Here is a 20,863-nt window from a genome sequence, read left to right as displayed (position 1 = left end):
AGTCACTGTCACGATGCTTTTTGTGGACGCTTGCTGTGCACGAATTAGTTGCCGTGCTTTCATTACAATAGAGACTACACTCCAGAAGAAAAATTAGTTAGCTGTGAAGTGTTGTGGGTGTCCTAGGTTTGAAAAGCTACCGTGTGAACGTTTAATATTTTGAAATGCAAGTTTTATTCTTCTCTTTTCTCATTTCTTTGCCCCAAAGTTACTTACACTATTCTAAAATTTCTCAGCACTGTTCAGTCATTCACACCGCAGAGCCATTGGTCTCTGTCAGATGCATTATCTTCTCACATCTATTGCTGGTGAATTTAGGGAAAAGACCATTCTACAAGCTACAGTGTTAGCAAAGCCCCCTCGGGGTCTGCAATCTATTCAGCATTGGAACAAAATAAACCAAAAACAGCAAAGTCCCGCTTTTCACCTGTGACCTGGATTGAGTTAGTTATGTCCCCAGCTAGATTAATTGTCCTCAATTCTGAGCACCACATTTATAGGAAAAGTGTTACGGTATTGCAGAGAATGTTTACTGGAGTGGTACCAGGAATTAGGTTCTTCGGTTAAGCAGAAAGGCTGCGGTGTTCTTTTTAGGGCAATGGAAGCTAAAGGGAGATTTAAATTTCCTCTAGAGACTTTGGTAAATTACATAAGGAGAAGCTATTGCCACAGACAGGAATAGGAGAAACCAGAGGACAAAAATTTAAGGTAACTGGCAAAAGAAATTTGGGCAGGGAATGAGAATGTTTTCAAATGTACTGAATGATGGTGATCGTATTGCATCCATGATGTAAGCAGGTTCAATAGTAATACTCACAGGAAATCAGAAAAGTATTTTAAAAGGAATCATTTACAAGGCTAATGAGAACAGAACAAAGGAGTAGGAATGATCACCCAGAAACCCAGACATATTGGGCTAATGACCACTTTAGGCATATAGTGCTTTAATTTCATAATTGCAAATAATGACTGAGATTCAACTTGCTCTTTGCTGACTGTCGAGTTGTTATGCATCCATGTTTATAAGGTAATTGTCTGTGAGTTTCACAGAGAATGGAAATAGGGTCATTTGTTACACAGCCTAAGGTAGTGGCCAATTTTTGAATACAAAGATTGCATAACAACTACTAAGTAATTATTGAACCTCATGATGATTCGGAGATGCCGGTGTTGGACCGGGGTGTACAAAGTTAAAAATCACACAACACCAGGTTATAGTCCAACAGGCTTAATTGGAAGCACACTAGTTTTCGGAGCGTCGCTTCTTCATCAGGTGGTTGTGGAGGCCACAATTGTAAGGCATAGAATTTATAACAAAAATTTGCTATAAATTCTGTATCTTACAGTTGTGTCCTCCACAACTACCTGATGAAGGAGCGTCGCTCCGAAAACTAGTGTGCTTCCAATTAAACCTGTTGAACTATAACCTGGTGTTATGTGATTTTTAACTATTTAATCTCAGTTACTGAAGATTAATCACAGGGAGTAAAGGCAATCATGATTAAGACAACAGAATTTTGGCTATAGTACCCATGAGAACTCCACCGATCTTCAAAATAGCGCCACTAGATCTTTTACACTCACCATACAGGCTTCAGATTAATGTTTTAGCTGAAAGATACCGTTTTGCACAAAGCAGCAAGCAGAGGTCCAAAAGTCTTCTCCAAAAATCAGCTATGGACAGTCAGCTGCATGTATCTAACAGGCGATGTGCGGTTAGTATATGTGATTTAATATATAGTCCTCAGTACTGATCAGGGGCTTTTCCATGTGATCTCCCTGATCTCCAATTGTTACATCCTGACTGTATCCTCCTCCAGCTCTTGATGACCTGGTGGCATTGTCGCAAGATTTATTAATCCAGAAACTCAGCTAACGTTCAGGGGACCTGGGCTCAAATTCCATCACAGCAGATGGCAGAATTTGAATTCATTTAAGAATCTGGAATTAAGGATGACCACAAAACCATTGTAAATTATTGGAAAAACCCATCTGGTTCACTAATGTCCTTTAGAGAAGGAAATCTGACATCCTTACCTGGTCTGGCCTACATGCGACTCCAGACCCACAGCAGTGTGGTTGACTCTTAACTGCCCTCTGGGCAATAAATGCTGACCGCATCGTGTGAGTAAATTTAAAAAAAAACTTATCTTTCTGTATTCCTCCAATTCACACCTCACCTTGTGCACCACCATTTACTTCAGTAGCAGCTCTGCCTTCAGCTGTCTGGACCTCAATCTCTGGAATCCCTCCCTTAAACCTCTTCCCACTTTCTCAGCTTTTATGGTGTTACATAAAAAGCGATTGTTTTGACCAACAGCTCCTTATGTCGCACAACATCGAATTTTTTGGCGTCAATGCTCCTGCGAAGTGCTTGGAATGCATCACCCTATTAAAAGGTGCTATATAAATGCAAGTTGTTATTTGCTATTGAGATCACTCTGTCGCTATAATAATATTTAACATCAGCATTGAGTGCACTGACCAAGAGTCAACAGCAGAAATCGTGACAAGAATTTTTAACTGTTTCTGTGTTGGAACAGTTCCCTTGTTTGTTATGGAATTAACTCACAATGACCACAGAACTGTGAAATGGAGGGACAGTAAGGAAGCATGCTTGCAAAATGAGTCATATGGACGAGGATCAGAAACAGAAAGGGCTTGAAAAAAATCAGCTTGCCCTGACACGAAACTCAAGAAACTTCGCAAAGTGCAGCTGAAAGGAACTTGGTTCTACAGGTGAAAATAATGTTCAAACATAACCCTTAGATCATATTTTACCAGGAAAATGTGAGGACTGCTGGAAGGTCAGAGTCGAAAAGTGTGGCGCTGGAAAAAGCATAGCAGGTCAGGCAGCACCCGAGGAGGAGAGTTGACATTGTGGGCATAAGCCCTTCAGCAGGAATGTCACCAGGGCAAGAACCCATTAAGCATGTACTGTACATTCCTTTCATTAAAGGCACTGGTCATTGTCTAATTAAGTTACAGCAACTTGAACAGGCATTATTCTAACTATTTAATGTGGTGGAAGGATTGAAAAGATAGAAAAGAGAGAAAATCAGAATTCATTATATATTAGAAGTAAATACGGACTCAATCTCTAATTAGTTCATTTCTGAACTCATGAGGTGCCCTATTCAACATGATAAGTCAACGATGCCACAATAAACCATTCCTCAATTCCCTTTTTTAGCTTGGCAATATAAGCCCCTGTTGTAGAGTCACTCCTTTTCACATTAAGCACAATTAAAGATGGAAGATATGCCTAATTAACTGAAGGCTACATATGCCTACAACAGCAGATTCATATTGTTAAGAAGTCCTCCAGCTTGAAAATAAGATAAATTAATTCATGGCCAAAATCCACTTGCCCTTTAAGAGAAGGCAAGCTTACATTGGCAATTGGAATTGAACTTCTAGAGTCATACAGCGAAACAGACCCTTTGGTCCAACTTGTCTATGCTGACCAGATATCCCAATCTGACCCAGTCTGATTTGCCAGCATTTGGCCCATGTCCCTCAAAGCCCTTCCTATTCACACACCCACCCAGACACCTTTTAAATGATGTAATTGCACTAGCCTTCCATCGCTTCCTCTGGCAACTCGTTCTACCCACCCTCCCTCCATGTGAAAAAGTTACCCCTCAGGTCCTTTTTAAATCTTGCCCCTCTCACCTTAAACCTATGCCTGTAGTTTTGGACCCATCCACCTTGGGAAAAGGACCTTGTCTATTTACCCTATTCATGCCCCTCTTGATTTTATAAACCTCTATAAAGGTCACTCCTCAGCCTCCAACGCTCCAGGGTGAAAAAAGCTTCCAATCTATTCAGCCTCTCCCTATAGCTCAAACCCTCTAATCCTAACAACATTCTTGTAAATCTTTTCTGCACCCTATCAAGTTTAACAACACCCTTCCTATAGATGGGAGACCAGAATTGGATGCAGTATTTAAAAGTGGCCTCACCAATGTCCTGTATAGCCGCAACATGATCTTCCAACTCCTATACTCCATGTTCTGACTTTTCAGGATAAAATCCCATTTGCCCATCTAACCTGCCCGTATATATTTTCCTGTAATCTAAAGTACATCATTGGACACAGGCTTCCAGTCGCAACCTTTGATCATCACCCTCTGCCAATTTTTGATCCAATTTGCCAAGCTGCCGTGGGCCCTAACCATCTTGTTCAGTTTCCCATGTGAGACCTTGTTTAAAACCAAAGTTTCTGTCAGAGTATGGGTGCAATGAACATGTTTAATCAAGTAATGTTCAACATCTCAACTTTCTAGGGCTCTCATGGTGCAACAGTAGTGTCCCTACACCCAGATCAGAAGGTCTCGGTTCAAAACTCAGCTGCTACACTTTTGCCACAAGAAAGTTAGTATGGTGAAGATTAGGGAACATTCTACAAATGAGGAATACAACAGGGATGGGCTGTACCCTGGGATAATGGAAGAGCTCCCACGAACAATAATAAACTGCATTTGTTTAGTGACTTTAATGCAGTGAAAACCCCAATGTGATTCACTGGAGAGCTATCAGACAAAAGTTCACATTGAACCATGGAAATAGACATATTAAGTCAAGTGACCAGCGGTTTGGCCAAATGAGTGTCTTAAAGGAGGATATTCAGAGAGGGCAGAGAGATTTAGGGGGGGAACCCTGGAGCTTATGGCCCATACAGTTGAAGGCACAGCTATAAATGGTGGAGTGATTAAATTTGGGAATGCCAACATTTCAGAGAGTTTTAGGGCTGGAGGAAATTGCAGAGGTAGGAGTTGGCAAGGAAACTGAGAATTTGAAAACAAGAATGAGAACTGTAAAGACCATGTGCTGCCATACTAGGAGCTAACGTAGGTCAATGAGCACAATAGCGCAAGTGATACAACATGTTAACAAGTTTGGACACAAGCAGAAGATTTTTAAGTGAGCTTAAAGTTAAACAAGGATGTTGGAATGCTCAGTAACTCTCAATTCCCTTCTCACTCGGTCTAGCCCAATTTGAAAGTGGTCACAGGGTTGCAATGTCATCTCTAATCCTAACTCTAACAATCAGTCCACTGAACTATTTAGACACTGGCAAACTCACCTTTTGGTAGCAGCTCCTTCGAAAGGATAAATGATTTGCCCATTGTTGCAGATCTCACAAATGAAACCTTTCTGGCTGCACAGACTGCAGTTATACACATGAGCACTGGCAAACTTATTGATCTTCATGAGGAATGGAGCAAGTTTCCCTTCAAAGACCTTGGGAAGAAATGGGGGGAGAAAAAACGAAAATCAGAGGTTGCAAGAAATACTTCAAAAAAAGGGGAATGAGTCTGCTGCTAAAAGCTCTTTCCATGCCTTTACTATCTTCAGACTCAATTATTCATTCCTGATGAAGGCTTTTGCCCGAAATGTTGATTTTCCTGCTCCTCGGATGCTGCCTGACCTGCTGTGCTTTTCCAGCACCACTCTAACCTAGACTCTGATCTCCAGCAACTGCAGTCCTCACTTTCACCTATTCCAACAGTCCCCTGACCCAACCTCCTTCCTTCAACTTCTGTAACATCAATTCATCCAGTATTCTGCTTCTGATATTCTACCTCCCACAAAGTCCCATTCATTAATCACCCATGTTTGCTGACCGACACTGGCTATCGGTCCTGCAGTGTTTCAAATTCTATTCCATGTATTCAAATTCCTCCCTGGCCTCATCCCTTCCTATCTCTGCAAAGCTTCCTCAGATCTACGACCCCTAAGGGATCTTGGCGTTAATCCAGTCTTGGTTTCTTGTGCCTTGCATACTTAATTGTCCCATTAATATTGGCTGTGTCTTCAGTTGCCTGGGGCCCAATTTCTACAACTCCTTCCCTAAATCTCTCTGCCTGTTATGATGGTCCCTACAACTTACCTTTTGGCCAAGCCTTAGCCACCTGAAGAATCACTTCTAACAAGGCTCAGTCTGACAGCACTTCAAGTGAAACATTTCAGGGTGTTTTTAATGTTAACAGTGCTAAGTAAATGCAACTTGTTGCTGCACAATGACAACCATTTCTTCTCTCCTTCTCTACTCTCCTGAAGACATTACCTCATTGGAATAATGATCGATTGGCCTTGACAATATCCCACAATCATCCTTCCAAGTGATCATAGGTTGTATGCAAGACCAGACAATGAGCGCGGACAGGCCACTCAACTGCAAAGCTGGATCCCATCTTTAGTCAGGAACTTGCCTTAGGTTCCACTTTCTTAACCCTGGGGTGGCGAAGCCAACATGAAGCCATGATCTCCTGAGACTGAAACTGAACTGAGAACAGGGTCTCAAAGACTTTTATCCAATTTTTTTGAGCTTGGCAACAGCAACGTTTTCACTGCCTCTCCTGAATGGCATCTTGTGAAATTAGAAAACCATGGTAAACTATTTCCTCAGCTTGGCAGAGACCAACCTTGGCTCGTGCTAATATTCCGTGTCTCTAAATCACAAGATGACAGGTTTAAGTTCCATTCTAAAGACCACAGCACAAAATCCCAGATTGAAACTCCAGTCCAACAGTAAGGGAGTGCTGCTACACAGGAGCTCCTACTCTTGGAGCAAGATATTAAACTTAGATCCTGTCTTTTTTCTCAGGTGGATACAAATGATGACATTTTGTCAAATAACAGTAGGGGTATTTTCTCCAGTGTTATCCCGCTACTGATACCAGTAACAAAGCAAATTATCTTGTCACGTACACATGGTTGTTTGGGGAAGCTTGCTGTGTGCAATTGGCTGTTGCATTTCCAACATTTGCAACAGTGACCACATGTGCAGGTCAGGTAGATTGGTCATGCTAAATTGCTGAAAATGTGTTGCTGGAAAAGCGCAGGTCAGGCAACATCCAAGGAACAGGAGAATCGACGTTTCGGGCATAAGCCCTTCTTCAGGGCTTATGCCCGAATTGTCGATTCTCCTGTTCCTTGGATGCTGCCTGACCTGCTGCGCTTTTCCAGCAACACATTTTCAGCTCTGATCTCCAGCATCTGCAGTCCTCACTTTCTCCATGCTAAATTGCCCATAGTGTTAGGTGCATTAGTCAGGGGGAAAAGGGTCTGGGTGGGTCACTCTTCGGGGGGTCGGTGTGGACTGGTTGGGCCGAAGGGCCTGTTTCCATACTGTAGGGAATCTAATCTAATCTAATGTCAAAAATACTCAATTGGCTACAATGTGCTTAGACACCCTCAGGTCATGAAATGTGCTACAAAATTCAAGTCAGTATTTCTTCTGTCACTGCAACCTCCTTCACCACTATTTTTATGATTCAGACTTTCCCACAACAATTTCAACATGTTTATAGCAGATTGGTGATTTTCCTGATCTGTCCAAAACTCCTTTTTAACATAAATCCTTACGTATACCATGAATAGTTAAGTATGCTGAGCCAATGAATTTAATCCTAGTACACTCCATCAAAGAAAGCACAGGCTCAACCCATGTTCCCCTGGCTCCTCTAAAATGCCTTCCTGAAGAAGGGCTTATGCCCGAAACGTCGATTCTCCTGTTCCCTGGATGCTGCCTGACCTGCTGCGCTTTTCCAGCAACACATTTTCAGCTCCTCTAAAATACACTTGGGTAAAACTAACAACCACAACTCTCATGTTCTCTGGTTACCAACATTCTTGCTGGTGGAAATAGTCAGTCTTTCACTTCAATTGACTCCTTTACTTTTTATTTTAAGTCCTCTGTTAAATGTCCACTGCACCCTCACTACTTGAGGAACAGCTTCTCCAATTTCTTCACACAATGTTATTAAACTCCAGTAAATGTCCTGCACACTCTTCAAGGTCTGGTCATCCTTTCTAACATCCAGTTTCCAAAATTGGGTACCATACTCCAGCAGAGCCTGAATTGGTAACTTGCTCAATTTTATAGGCTACTCCTTCATTAATAAAGCCAAGCCCGCATGCCGTCTTTTTTGAAGCAGCCACCCCAGCTAATCCTGCCACCTTCACAGATCTGTATGCAAACTCCAGCTCTTTCTCCTCCTGCTCCCCATTTTAAAATTTTAGAATTTAGTGTGCCTTGCCTCTCCAGTCTCCCTCTCAAAGAAATTGTTCTGAATTAAAGAACATCTGTCACTGTGCAATTTATCGATTTACGTATGTCCTCCTGACATTTGCTCCTAATCTCTTCAGTGTTTATTACACTTGCAAGCCTTGAGTCATCTGAAAGCTCTGAAACAAATGCCCTGCATGTCCATGTTGAGGACACTGATACTAATCATCCTGGTGGACATCATTGCATACAACCCTCCAATCTGAAAAATAACCACTCACCACTAATCTCTGCTTTCGACCTTTAAGACAAATTCATGTTCATGGTATTACCTACTCTGGAATTACCTGGACTCAGTTTTACAAGTCTATTATACAGTACTTTATCCAATGAACATTCACCTAAAAAAACCCCAAAACTAGTAATTCCACAGATTCTATTATGAGTTTTCAAAAAGATTCCTTATCCAACAATGCCTTTCACAGAATCCCTATTGTATAAAACAAGCCATTTGGCCCATCAAGTCTGCACTGATCCTCCAAAGAGGATCTCCCCACTCTACCCTATGCCTATAAACCTGTTTTTCCTATGGCGAATCCAGTTAACTTGCACATCCCTGGACACCATGTGCAATTTAGTACGGCCAATCTACCTAGCCTACACATCTTTGGACTGTGGGAGGAAACCGGAACACCCAGAGGAAGCCCAGTAGACACAGGGAGAATGTGCAAACTCCATACAGTCACCCAAGGGTGAAATCGAACCTGGGTCCCTGGGCTGAGAGGCAGCAGTGCTAACCACTGAGTCGCTGTGCCACCCTTTGAACAATCAAAATCCTTAATGTTGTGACAGATTTATGAAGTGATACAAAACCTCTGCCCATTGCTTAGCTCAGCTGACCCCAACTTACTTATTTTTAGATTCTCTACAGTACGGAAACAGGCCCTTCAGACCAACAAGTCCACCCTGGCCCTCCGAAGACTAACCCACCCAGACCCACCCCCCTACATTCACCCCTGACTAATGCACCTACACTACGGACAATTTAGCATGACCAATTCACCTGACCTGCACACCTTTGGACTGTGGGAGCACACGAAGGAAACCCACGCAGACACGGGGAGAATGTGCAAACTCCACACCGACAGACAGTCACCAAAGGTGGGAATAGAACCCGGGTCCCTGGCAGTGTGAGGCAGCAGTGCTAACCACTGAGCCACCATGCCGCCCCGTAAATTAAGCAAGTTTGGCTACAGCACATTTGCCCATAGATCTCAAATGTGATGTGGGACGAGTGAGTTCAACTTGCACCTCTACTTAGCTTTAGTACGTGCATGGCTTTAGTATGGTCCTCAAATGTTAAATGCCATTCACTCAATCTAAAGTCTCAGTTAATAGCAGCCTTGCCAGCGTCAGAGGTCCCAGCTTAGAGTCCCATTCCAGAGACCTGAGCATACAACCCCCATGGAAACTGCAGTACAGTACTGAGGGAAGGCAGCACTGTCACAGGTCATGTATCTCTCACGTGACATTACAGAGGACCCAACTGCCATCCTAGGTGGACAGAAAACATTCCTTGGCACTATTTCTGAGATGAGCGTGGGCATTCTCCCTGGTAAAATGTATCTCACAATCAACTTTTTTTAGCAACGGTGGTTGAATCACTATTATGCAGTGTGTGAGAGCATGCCATGTGCAAACTGACTGCTGTGTTTCCTGCGTTACAACAGGGACTACACTTCAAAAGTACTTAATTAGCGGTCAAATATTTGGAATGCTCTGAGGCTGGCTTTCCCCTTTTCCTCTGATGGATAAAGTTTCAGCCCTGTTGTTAAGAGAATCCACATCCTGCGCTGACAGAAGAGCAGATCACGTTGCAAGTTTATATTCTGATAGGACAGATAAAGTTTATGCAACCATTATAGCAGAACATAGATATGGTGTAAACCACTAAGGCCAGTATTTGATGAATCCAGTACGGTAGAAAACATAGCTACAAAAAGGTGCTTAAACAGAAGAGAGTTGATCTTATCCTAACCTTCCAGGAATATTTGCACTATTGAGCATACTCTCTGCAGCTTTACTATACTTAAACATTAGCCTTGGTCAATATGTGAAGAAAAGATTCCAATATATACACCAGTTTACAAATAACGAAGCATTTCGGAGGAGCAGTTACTGTTCTCCAAATATAAATTGCAACATGCATTGGCACAAGATTAGCAAAACATCAACGTGATTAAAACTAGATTACCAGTTTTAGTGATGTTTATTGAGGGATAAACATTGGCCAGGATACTAGGGAGAACCCCCCTTTTCTTCAAATGGTGGGACGTAATCATTTACATTCACTTGAGGAAACAAATGGAGCCTCAGTTTAAAGTTCCATTTGTATTACAACAGCTGCAACAGTGCAGCACTCTCTCAGTACCATACTGCAGTTTAAGCCTGGGTTTTACATTCAAATTGCTGGAGCGCTGCTTGAATCCATAACTTTCTGACTTGGAGCAACAGAGCTGTTTTCTGAGCTACTGGCCAACAATGGGACATTGCACCTTTCCATCTTCATACAAGAACACAAGGAAAAAGAAAGCAGGAGATTCAAAGTGAAGAGTAAAGTTATATGCCAGTCAACTGCTAGACTTTGAGTGGCATCCTGTAGGTGAGGTTTTGCTTATAAAAGGCGACACATTGGCCAGACTCCCACTCCAATTAATTATTGAAAAACTAAACAGTCTGCTTGTCCCCTCAAATGATTAATAACAAATTCAGTAAATTAATGAGGAAAAAGTAGACTCCTGCCTCTCGCCAGGTTTTATTAATTGGTTAGCAGCATAGTTGAATCTTGATGAAAGTGTAATTGGCGAGCCAAGAAATGTTACGCTTGAACAAGGATCCTATAAACTGTATAATGTAAAATAAAAACAGGCAATTTGCAAAATTTTGTAACAAAGTCTATTTGAATAAATAATTAGAGGGAGCAGGATAGTCTCAGGCTCAGTCTTCGGCTTTACTGGGGACATGCCAAGGACACAACAGTTGATTTTCAGCTGGAAATAAAACCAGTCAGGACTCCTGCTCCAAACTGCTCTAAAAAGAGACACCCTTACACGACTACACAAGTGGATCAGGATCAGCTACGGCACCTAACACCAACCATCCTCCCAAACATCATTCTCTGCCCTGTAACCATTTTTTAAAAAAGTATCTTGGGACATTTTCCAGTGCAAAAGACACAATAAAAATTTAAGTTGTTTTTGGTGAGTGGCTTGTTGACACTGAGTTTCAACCATCATTCATGGGATTGGGGTGGGGGTTGAGGTGGTGGTGGTGGTGGTGAGGGACCTGTTAACTGCTTGTAAAACCGAACTCCAACAGATTGCCAAGGGATTCAGGGGAAACACTGGAATGGAGAGCAAATTTTATTTAGATACTTACTGCAAACTTGAGAACTAATGATCTTTTCAGCTAGGTATCCAATGTGGGTGTTAATGCTAACATTGTGTCCCCAAATTAACATGGAGAGGAATGCGTGACGGTACCAAGGGAGGTTCCTTACAGGTGCAAGGAGACTAATCTTTTGAAAAGGGAACAAAAAGACTCAAATTCAAGTATAAAGCAGTCGTTATTCAGCACGAAACTCATTGCTCGACAGTTGCACCCTCCATTGATGAATCACACAGCAAACCCTGAGTAATCACATTCATATTCACTTCAGTTTGTTTTTATTCAGCCTTTTTTTTAAAGAAAAAAGAAAAACCAGGCCTTAGCAAATCCAGGCAGGTTTATTTTCCAGTTGTAGGCAGCTGCATGAGATCTACTGTCAGCAACCGACACCACACGTACAGCTCAATATGAAAGCAGCTTTAAGAATTTGGCCACTTTTGATCCCAGTTTTTCCTCATCCCGCCATGGCAGCATGCCATCAGTTTGCTCGACCCTACATTTTGCAATTCCCTCCTTAAAACGCTCTGCCTCTCTCTTCTAAAAACCTCCTTAACAAAAAATTTTTGTTCACCTATCCAAATAACCTTTGTAGCTTTCAATGTCAAATTTTGTAGGATGAAGTTCTTGTGAAACCAATGGGGTTGTTTTAGGCCTTTACTGATGCTGAGATAACTGCAGGCTACTGCTGTTAAAAGTCCCTTTAAATTTTGTTCAGCGAATGCACATAATGAGAATCTTCAGTCGACTGGTAGAATTATTGTGATGTGAACTAGATTCAGGTGTGGCCTCTCATGCACCGCAACAAATCTGTGAATTTGTGGTTCTGTGAAGTAAAGACAGTGTTACTGGAACAAACTGGACGGCACGGTGGCACAGTGGTTAGCACTGCTGCCTCACAGCGCTTGAGACCCGGGTTCAATTCCCCCCTCAGGCGACTGACTGTGTGGAGTTTGCACGTTCTCCCAGTGTCTGCGTGGGTTTCCTCCGGGTGCTCCGGTTTCCTCCCACAGTCCAAAGATGTGCAGGTCAGGTGAATTAGCCATGCTAAATTGCCTGCAGTGTTAGGTAAGGGGTAAATGTAGGGGCATGGGTGGGTTGCGCTTCGGCGGGTCGGTGTGGACTTGTTGGGCCGAAGGGCCTGTATCCACACTGTAATGTAATCTAAATCTAAACTGTTGTGATAAAGTAGGTGATCTTCAGTTCCGGTACATCTTAAATTAAACTTCTAGGGGAGAATGCCTTTTTTTACTTCTCAGACTTGGAACCTCTTACTGGATAAAAAGTCAATGCAGATACTATGATTTAAAACAACAGCAATGAAATTTAAAACAAACATAACTTTAGTCAGGATGTATGACCTATCAGACAAAAAAGGAACACAGGATGTCAGAGGTTGAGAGATGGAGTACTAGGAGAATTAATTTACAAATAAAATTAAAAAGGGACCTTTTGTAGAGATATTTTACAATGTTTCTGGGATATACAGAAATACCTTTTTTTTAAAAAAAAAACCTGATATTCGCACTCAGGATAACATAGAAAGCACAGAAAAGAAACGGTGTAGGCCGCACATAAACCTTGCCCTGTTCCTCTTACCTAACCCTGTTAACACAACCTTTCATCCCTTTGTACCCTCATGTCCTTACCAAGGCTCCTCTTAAAGACACTTATGCCATTCACTTTACCTAGATTAGATTAGATTAGATTACTTACAGTGTGGAAACAGGCCCTTCGGCCCAACAAGTCCACACCGCCCCGCCGAAGCACAACCCACCCATACCCCTACATTTACCCAACACTACGGGCAATTTAGCATGGCCAATTCACCTGCCCCGCAGATCTTTGGACTGTGGGAGGAAACCGGAGTACCCGGAGGAAACCCACGCAGACACAGGGAGAATGTGCAAACTCCACACAGTCAGTCGCCTGAGTCAGGAATTGAACCCGGGTCTCTGGCGCTGTGAGGCAGCAGTGCTAACCACTATGCCACCGTGCCGCCAACAGACAGTCGCCTGAGGCTAGAATCGAACCCATGTCCCTAGTGCTGTGAGGCAGTAGTGCTAACCACTGAGCCACCATGCTGCATATAAACTGCTCGTTAAACTAATTCCATTTTCTCACTTCTCCTTGGGTGAAGAAGTTTCCCCAGAGGTCCTTTAAATTCATCAGTAGCTTGTAATTTTGGCCTGTCGGGCTGCAAAACATTACTTCGGTGTCTACCCTAGCTGACATGTTTCATAATCCTGAATACCTCTATTAAATCACCTCTTTTCTAGGGAGGGGAAAAAAAGCCCCAATTTATTTAGCTAGATCCAACAGCTGTAACCATTCTGCTCTGGTATAATTCTTGTAAAAGTTTTGTACCATACTGAGTCAGCAGAAGAGTTGCAACAGCAATAAAATCCCACCCCTCCAACCAATATAATATTTCAATACAACCTCGTTCCCTGCTCATACCCTAATGCAGCTTCTCCCGCGTGCGATACAGACATCCTTTCAGCTCAAAGCTGACTAGGTCTGCAGAACGCCTTGGGGAGCCAGCAATGGGTAAAGTGAATAACAACAATTGTTCTAGGGGCCTGTCAAGCATTGCTTTTCTGCCTGTTGAGTTTGAATTGCTGTAATTAGTTATCTTGCCTTGCAAAGCAGGTTTTGAGTTGTTGATAATGAAGTTACAGTGAAGGGTGGGTGGGTGGGGGGAGGAGGAGGGGGCGTGGAGAAAGACAGACACAGACAGAGAGAGAGGGAGAGAGAGAGTAATGTCAAAAGACAATCCCAGGAATACTGCTGCTCTCAATGTATTCAACAGAAGTACGTGATGGGTGTGGGAGAGCTTTGCTGCATCTGACAAAAGGGCCAAAAGTCTCACAGAACCTTGATATATTATGGAGGCGATCGAGCAGGAATGTTTCAAGTGAAAGTCCTGTTGCTAGTCAATCATCCTTACTCCCCCTCTTAGGCAATCCCTCAAGACGTAGGACGACTTTCTTCCAGTCTACTGTTGTGGGTCCTGAGGTGACCAAACAGTCTGATGCTGGATCCACACATCCTGCCAAAGGTGGAGCAGGTGACTTCGCTAAAGGGGGTGAGAGATGCTGGACTTTTCACACATTCCTTCTGCTGTTTGCACTTTGGCCCTGTTGAAGATGCTCAAAATGGTCGGCACCATCATAGATGCTTCTTCTCTGTATTTGAGGAAGAGGATCCTAAAAGTTGGTGGACACATCATATTCTATTATGGAGGCTTTAAGGACACTCTTGACACACACAGTCTTCCTTGTAACTACCTACTGTGAAGAAACCAAGAGTGGGGAGTTTGTTTCGGAAATTGAGTCAGGCACGTGGATGATGTGGCTTACCCAACATAGCTGACTGATAGTAACTAGTGCCTGGATGCTGGCCTAAAAGAGAACACTGACATTGGACTGCCTATCATGCCATCGGATTTGCAGGATTTTGCATAGGCATCACTGATAAACTTTCTCCAGGGATTGGGGACATTTGCAGTAAATTGCCCATGTCTCTAATACAGAGAGAAGGGCAGTTAACACCACAGCTCGGCTGACCAAGAGCTTGGCACAAGGTTTGAGGCACCAACAAATACACTGCTCCTCAGAGTCTTACTAAAAGGATTATCCTCTATAACAGCAATTACAGGCTCAAGGTACATTTGGAGTGAAAATGACCACGTAAACATGTCCTGAATGAGCACCAGTGGAGACCCACCCACTGATTTGTAGTGGATTCTGTTGATGTATATTCAGAACAGGGTACTTTATTGCAGAAAACTGTTCAGTTTATACACAGACTGACCTAAAGATATCATAATAAATGTTGCCAAGCCCTGCTTGTATACCTTGGTCCTGTGGTCTTACAGCTCCAGAGTAGCTTCCATAAGATCAGAGTCTGCCCTGATTAAACTGCAGACACACCAGGGCAGCTCAGGATTATTATGAAGTTTTTTTTTGTTTAATTCGAAGGATTAAAGCTGGCACAAACTATTCAGTTCTTTTTGTGATAAGAGACCTTATGTCACTGGGAAAGGGAACCAGCCTGACTCCTGCAAATACTCTGCCATGTAGATATAGGAATAGGATTTAAAGCAAGGCCAATACAGAAGTGACCTTTAAGTGACCATACCAAGATAGTGAAGAATAGCTTCATAATCTGGGCATCAATTGGATATTGGAGGAAGTGAGGACTGCAGATGCTGGAGATCAGAGTCGAAAAGTGAGATGCTGGAAAAGCACAGCCAGTCAGGCAGCGTCCGAGAAGCAGGAGAATCAACGTTTCGAGCACAAGCTCTTTCTGCTCCTTGGATGCTATCAATTGGATATGCCCACACTGAGATAAGTGGTCAAAAAAAAAAAAAAACAGGCCTGTAAACTCAATGGATCCCTCGGCCTTCCTTACTTTTCCTGCCCCTTCCTGATTATCAAACCTGGGTGGGTGGGGTGGGGTAGCTTCAGTGGAATTCCATCCACAAGCCTTGAAGATTCTCCTTAAAACCTACTTCCGTATGTAGAATATATGGAACAGAAACAGACCAGCTGCTCCATGTTAATGCCCCATTTGAGTTTCTTCTCATCAAAATCTGCAGATCCAGCATAACCAATTATTCCCTTCTCCCTTAAATGTTGGTCTTCCCATTACTGCACCCAACCTCTCCTGAAACATATACTCACACATAACGGTACCATCCTTGTGAATCTTATTTGCACTCGAGAGAGTGCCTCTATATGATTTTTGTATGAGAACAACTAGAAATACACACAGTACTTTAATTGCGTTCTAACCAGTGTTCAATACAGATTTTGCACAACTTTCCTACTTTTCGGTTCTGTCCCTCTCGGAATAAAACCTGACACTTGGCTTCTATTTCTTTTGGACACAATTTTCAGTAATTGATGTCTTTGTACGCTGAGATCCCTGTGCTCCTCTGGAATTGAGCCTGCCAAGTGGTAAGTATGATTCCAACCAAGATACACTACATCTCCGTTATCTGTGTTGAACTTCATTTCCATGTCTTTGACCATTCTGCAAGTTTATTAACCTCCTGTAATTTGCTCCAATCTTCATCAATGTTGACATTTTAGTGTCTGTCATCTGCAGGCATGGAGAGAATATTTTTGATTCCAAGGTCCCAGGATACTTTAATTCGCCTCCTTTTCTTCATAGTGCCATAGGATCATTGAGCAAGACCTTAATATAATGTTTCAATATATAGATGGACTATTTCAAATTGCATTGCTACTTTAGCGTCAGCCTAGATAATGTGCTCAGGTCTCAAGTGTTTTTTTTTTGAGACTGCCGCTAAGGGAGGAATCAAGTCAGTCAATACAAATGCAGGAAACTGGAGGTCTACCATTAATTTGCTGTCGATGATTCTGCGGCACCTAATGACAAGCAGAAGGATTGGAGAAAGGATGGCAGAAGCACAAGAGGGGGAGGGGCAAATAAAAGGGAAACCATCATGGGACAAAAAGGAAGAGAGAAAGACAGTGTGTGTGGGAGAGGGACAGCAGCGTTAGAATGGGAAGGAGAAGGGACCAGAGAGGGGAAGTGAACAAAGTAAAAACTGCACACTAGGTATTTTTCTTACTCCTGTTACTGGGAATTAGTTGGTACATAATACGATTGATAGCATTAATGCGTGACACTTGCAGCACTTTATTTGAAACAAATCTGGATGTTAATGTTACTGTTTCCACATTAAATAAAAAGACTTCTACTTATACAGCATTTTTCACAGTCATTGGATATCTCAAATTGCTTTACATCCAATTAAGTACTTTTGAAGCATAGTCATTGTTGTAATGGAGGAAAGGCAGCAGACAGAATGCCCACAGCAAACACTCACAATCAACAATGTGATAATGACTAGATAAGTTTTTTTTGTGGTGTCTGAGGGATAAATTATTGGACAAGACACAGGGGATAATGCCCCAGCTCTGCGTCAAAGTTGTGCCAACTTATCTTTAACATGCACAAGACTGGGCAGATGATGCAGTTTAATGATTCATCTAAAAGCTGGTATCTGAGACAGAACAGCTCCCTCAGTACAGAACTGAAGTTTGCAAGACTCAAGTTTGAAACCCAAACCTTGTGAATCAGACTCAAGACTCAGACAGACAGACATTTATAACACAGAAATGCCATTCAACCCATCACCTATATTAAAAATATCCCTGTTAAAGTCAGGCCTTCTTTTGGAAAGGTGAGGAAAGAGAGAAACTGTATTTACATCACAGTTTTTTTTAAGGTCTCAATAAAGTACCTCAAAAAGCATTTTCCAGCCTGTGAGGCACTTCTGGAAGGATAGTCACTATTGTTAATATAGGGAACACAGCCAAGAGTGCAACAATTGGCTTTGGTGCCCTTGATTAGGAAGGAGTAAAAATAAGCCGGAGTTGCTGCTCTGCGCCGTGTCCAGTCAGTCCAGTTGGAGAAAGACAGCTTTGGGTGAAAAACTGACCAGGTTCTGCCTGTGTGACCTCATGTGGGTGAATAAGCTGCCAACAGTCACAGGCAAAACTCGCGCACACTGATAATGGACAATGGCATTGGTTGCCAACAAAAAAAAAACAACACCTGCAGGAGGCAAGAAAATTGGCAGGAAAAATAAATAACCGTCAAGCAAGTGGAACAGCTTTATTTTAAAAATGAAGAATTACTCTGACTTTCTTTTTAATTGCACTGATTGTTCAGGCAGGATCTGGACATTAAATCACAAGAAAAGCTAGTTTATTTTAGTTACGGTGAACAGCTACCTTCAATGGAACTCTCTGCTCTGGGGACTGCATGTGCCACATCCTATGTCCACAAGCTGATCTGATCGATTGCCTCGACTCAGGTCATGCTAAACCACACAGTCTACTGGGACTGCTGAGGAACAGGCTTGAGCTTGTCTCCCAAATAAGCAATTTGACAATCTGAACACATGAGAGGACAGGACAGCCCAGAGGGTTTTCAAAAGCTGTTGAAAGAATTCTGCATCTACTAAATAACATTTCCACCTGATTAGAGTCACTTATTGAACTGCAATCCCAATCCACAGGCTTTCTGTTATCATTTACTGGTTTTCACATCAATCACACGCCAAAATACTAGAGACAAGCACTGTGCTGCAGAGCGGACACAACAACCCTTTACTGCTGTGTATTCACCTTGTCCCATTATTGGCAACTGCCCAGGCCATGAGCTTTGGAATGTATTCCCGAACCCTCTCTGCCTCTACCCATTTCTCCTCCGACGCGAAAGTGAGGATTGCAGACGCTGGAGATCATAGACTAGATTAGAGTGGTGCTGGAAAAGCACGGCAAGCCAGGCAGCATCCGAGGAGCAGGAAAATCCATGTTTCGAGCAAAAGCCCTTCATCAGGAGTACTGGTCTGAAAACACCCTCCCTCCTCCTGTCAGGTCCATCTTAAAACCTACACCTTTGAACCGAAACTTTGGTTACGTGGGCTAACATTACTTTATGCGGTTCAGTTTCACATTTTGTCCAAATGCACTCCTTTGAACCATCCTGAGATGGCTTATTTCATTAAATGTGCTACACAAATTCAAGTTGTTGGTGTTGCATAATACTCCACTTGTATCTTGTGGCTCCATGCGTGCCAGTTGCAGTGGACATGAATTTACTTCCAATTATCCAGCGAACGCAACATGTATATGCATGCACACACACGCAATGCACATTTACATTGCGTCTGTCAAGTAATAAAGCATCCCATAATTATAGGAGCTTTATCAAACAAAATTTGACAACGTTAAGGCAAGTCAACAAATGCTTGGTTAGAGCTGTATATTTTAAGGCACGGCTTAGAAGAAGACGAAGGCACAGACACCAATACTTGGGAGATGGAAATCAGATTTTGGGGGGGGGGGGGGGGGTTGGGGTGTGCTCATTGGAAATGGGCACCTGATATTCTCCTACTGAAGCAGACAGTAAAACAGCTGAGGAACATTGTACACTCCCCTCTCCTTGTGCCCCAGCTAAGCATGGCTAACACAGCAGACAAGCAATAGAGCATAATTTGGAACAGATTGGATTATTTTTAACAGGCACCATGACTTGGAAATTCGAACGAGTGGTCGCTGTATTACATACCTGCTGAAGGTCAGCTAATGAATACAAATGCACGTGCTGCAGAATGTATTCCCTGGGAAAAATCCTACCGAGAAAAAGACAAGTGAAATGTTAGAACCTTATTTTGCTATTACTGAATTGCAAAGCTAAACTTGAAGCTTGTAAAATAGCAAGCTTTGCCATTGCAGCACTACAAAGCAGTGTCAAGCAATTCAATATCCCACTACTTATTCGACCTAGCAGCTGTTTCTGCATCATGCTCTCACATTCCTGAAAGCGGCAAAACTTGTTGGAATTGGCAGCACAGGGAGATGATGGCTTAGTGGTATTGTTACTGGACTAGTAAATGGAGAGACCCAGCTAATATTCTGGGGACCTGGCTTCGAATCCCACTGTGGCAGCTGGTAGAATTCAATAAAAATCCGGAAGGAAATGCCTACTGATGATTGCTACCATTTTGCACTGTACACTTTAGAGAAGAAAACTGCCGTCCTTACCTGTCTGGCCGATGTGTGACTCCAGACCCACAGCAATAAGGTTGACTCTTAACTGGCCAAAGCCATTCAGTTGTATCAACCAATAGGAAGGAAATTAGGAATGAAGCGAGATGGATCTTGAACCCCTTCCGAGGTCCCCAGCTTCATAGATGCCAGTCACCAACCAAGTCTGTTCACTCCATGTTATAAAGCGCCAATCACAATCTCAGGATGCCCCAAAGACATACTTTTGACAATGTGGTCATTGTTGAAGTGCAGCAACATCTGCACTAGTATGCACACAGCAAGATCCCATTAACCACAATGCAATGACGACAAAACAATTCCAACTTGTGTGTTGGTTGGGACACAGGAGGAAAGTCAGCCATTCCTTTTCAATTAGCTTTTACATCGGATCTTTTACTCCGAATCAAGGACCAGTCTGGTGACTGCATCTTCTAACAGTGCAGCACTCCTCAGCACTACACTGGGTATGCCGACCAGGATTGTGAAGTGAGAGAGCTTCCAACTGAGATACATTACAGTGGTAAAATCTGTTAACTCCGCGAGCAAACATCATCTACTACACCTATGCACTAACCACATGGATTTTCAAAATGGATCCTAATGATAAGAAGTGCCTTATAGAAAGGGTATTTATTTGGTTGGAGAAACGAAACCCAGAACAATAGTTTGAGATGCATCAGGGCAGTGCAATAAGTGATTACAGGTATGGGAGTGCAAAGCTGAAGGATGGAATTAACATTTGCATAGCATCTTTCACAACTTCAGGCAGCAAGCTTGCACATGGCACAATAAACTCCCACAAATA

At 42.7% G+C, this 20,863-nt stretch overlaps 1 protein-coding gene across 7 annotated transcripts in view; it reads right to left on the bottom strand.

Moving 5' to 3' along the window:
- Positions 1 to 20,863, bottom strand: part of plekhm3 (pleckstrin homology domain containing M3) — a 111,153-nt gene that overhangs the window by 9,787 nt on the left and 80,503 nt on the right. For 3 of the 7 annotated variants that reach the window (XM_087988871.1, XM_043693286.2, XM_043693287.2), the window contains 2 exons: positions 19,577 to 19,640; positions 5,090 to 5,247 (listed from right to left, as the gene is read on the bottom strand). The exons of 1 other annotated variant lie outside the window; for it this stretch is intronic. In XM_087988871.1, coding sequence (XP_087844997.1) covers positions 5,090 to 5,247; positions 19,577 to 19,640 — 222 coding nt within the window. Of the gene's footprint in view, positions 1 to 5,089; positions 5,248 to 19,576; positions 19,641 to 20,863 lie in introns of those variants that run through there. 3 more of the 7 variants (XR_015757621.1, XR_015757620.1, XM_087988873.1) reach the window with 3 other exon arrangements.

The sequence above is a fragment of the Chiloscyllium plagiosum genome, unplaced genomic scaffold, assembly GCF_037043375.1.
Source record: "Chiloscyllium plagiosum isolate Xiang-an unplaced genomic scaffold, Cpla_swu_hap1 HiC_scaffold_7, whole genome shotgun sequence".
In the NCBI taxonomy this organism is placed as follows: Eukaryota; Metazoa; Chordata; class Chondrichthyes; order Orectolobiformes; family Hemiscylliidae; genus Chiloscyllium; species Chiloscyllium plagiosum.
The sequence above is the reverse complement of the archived record's forward strand: the minus strand, read 5'-3'. Positions and strand labels throughout refer to the sequence as shown.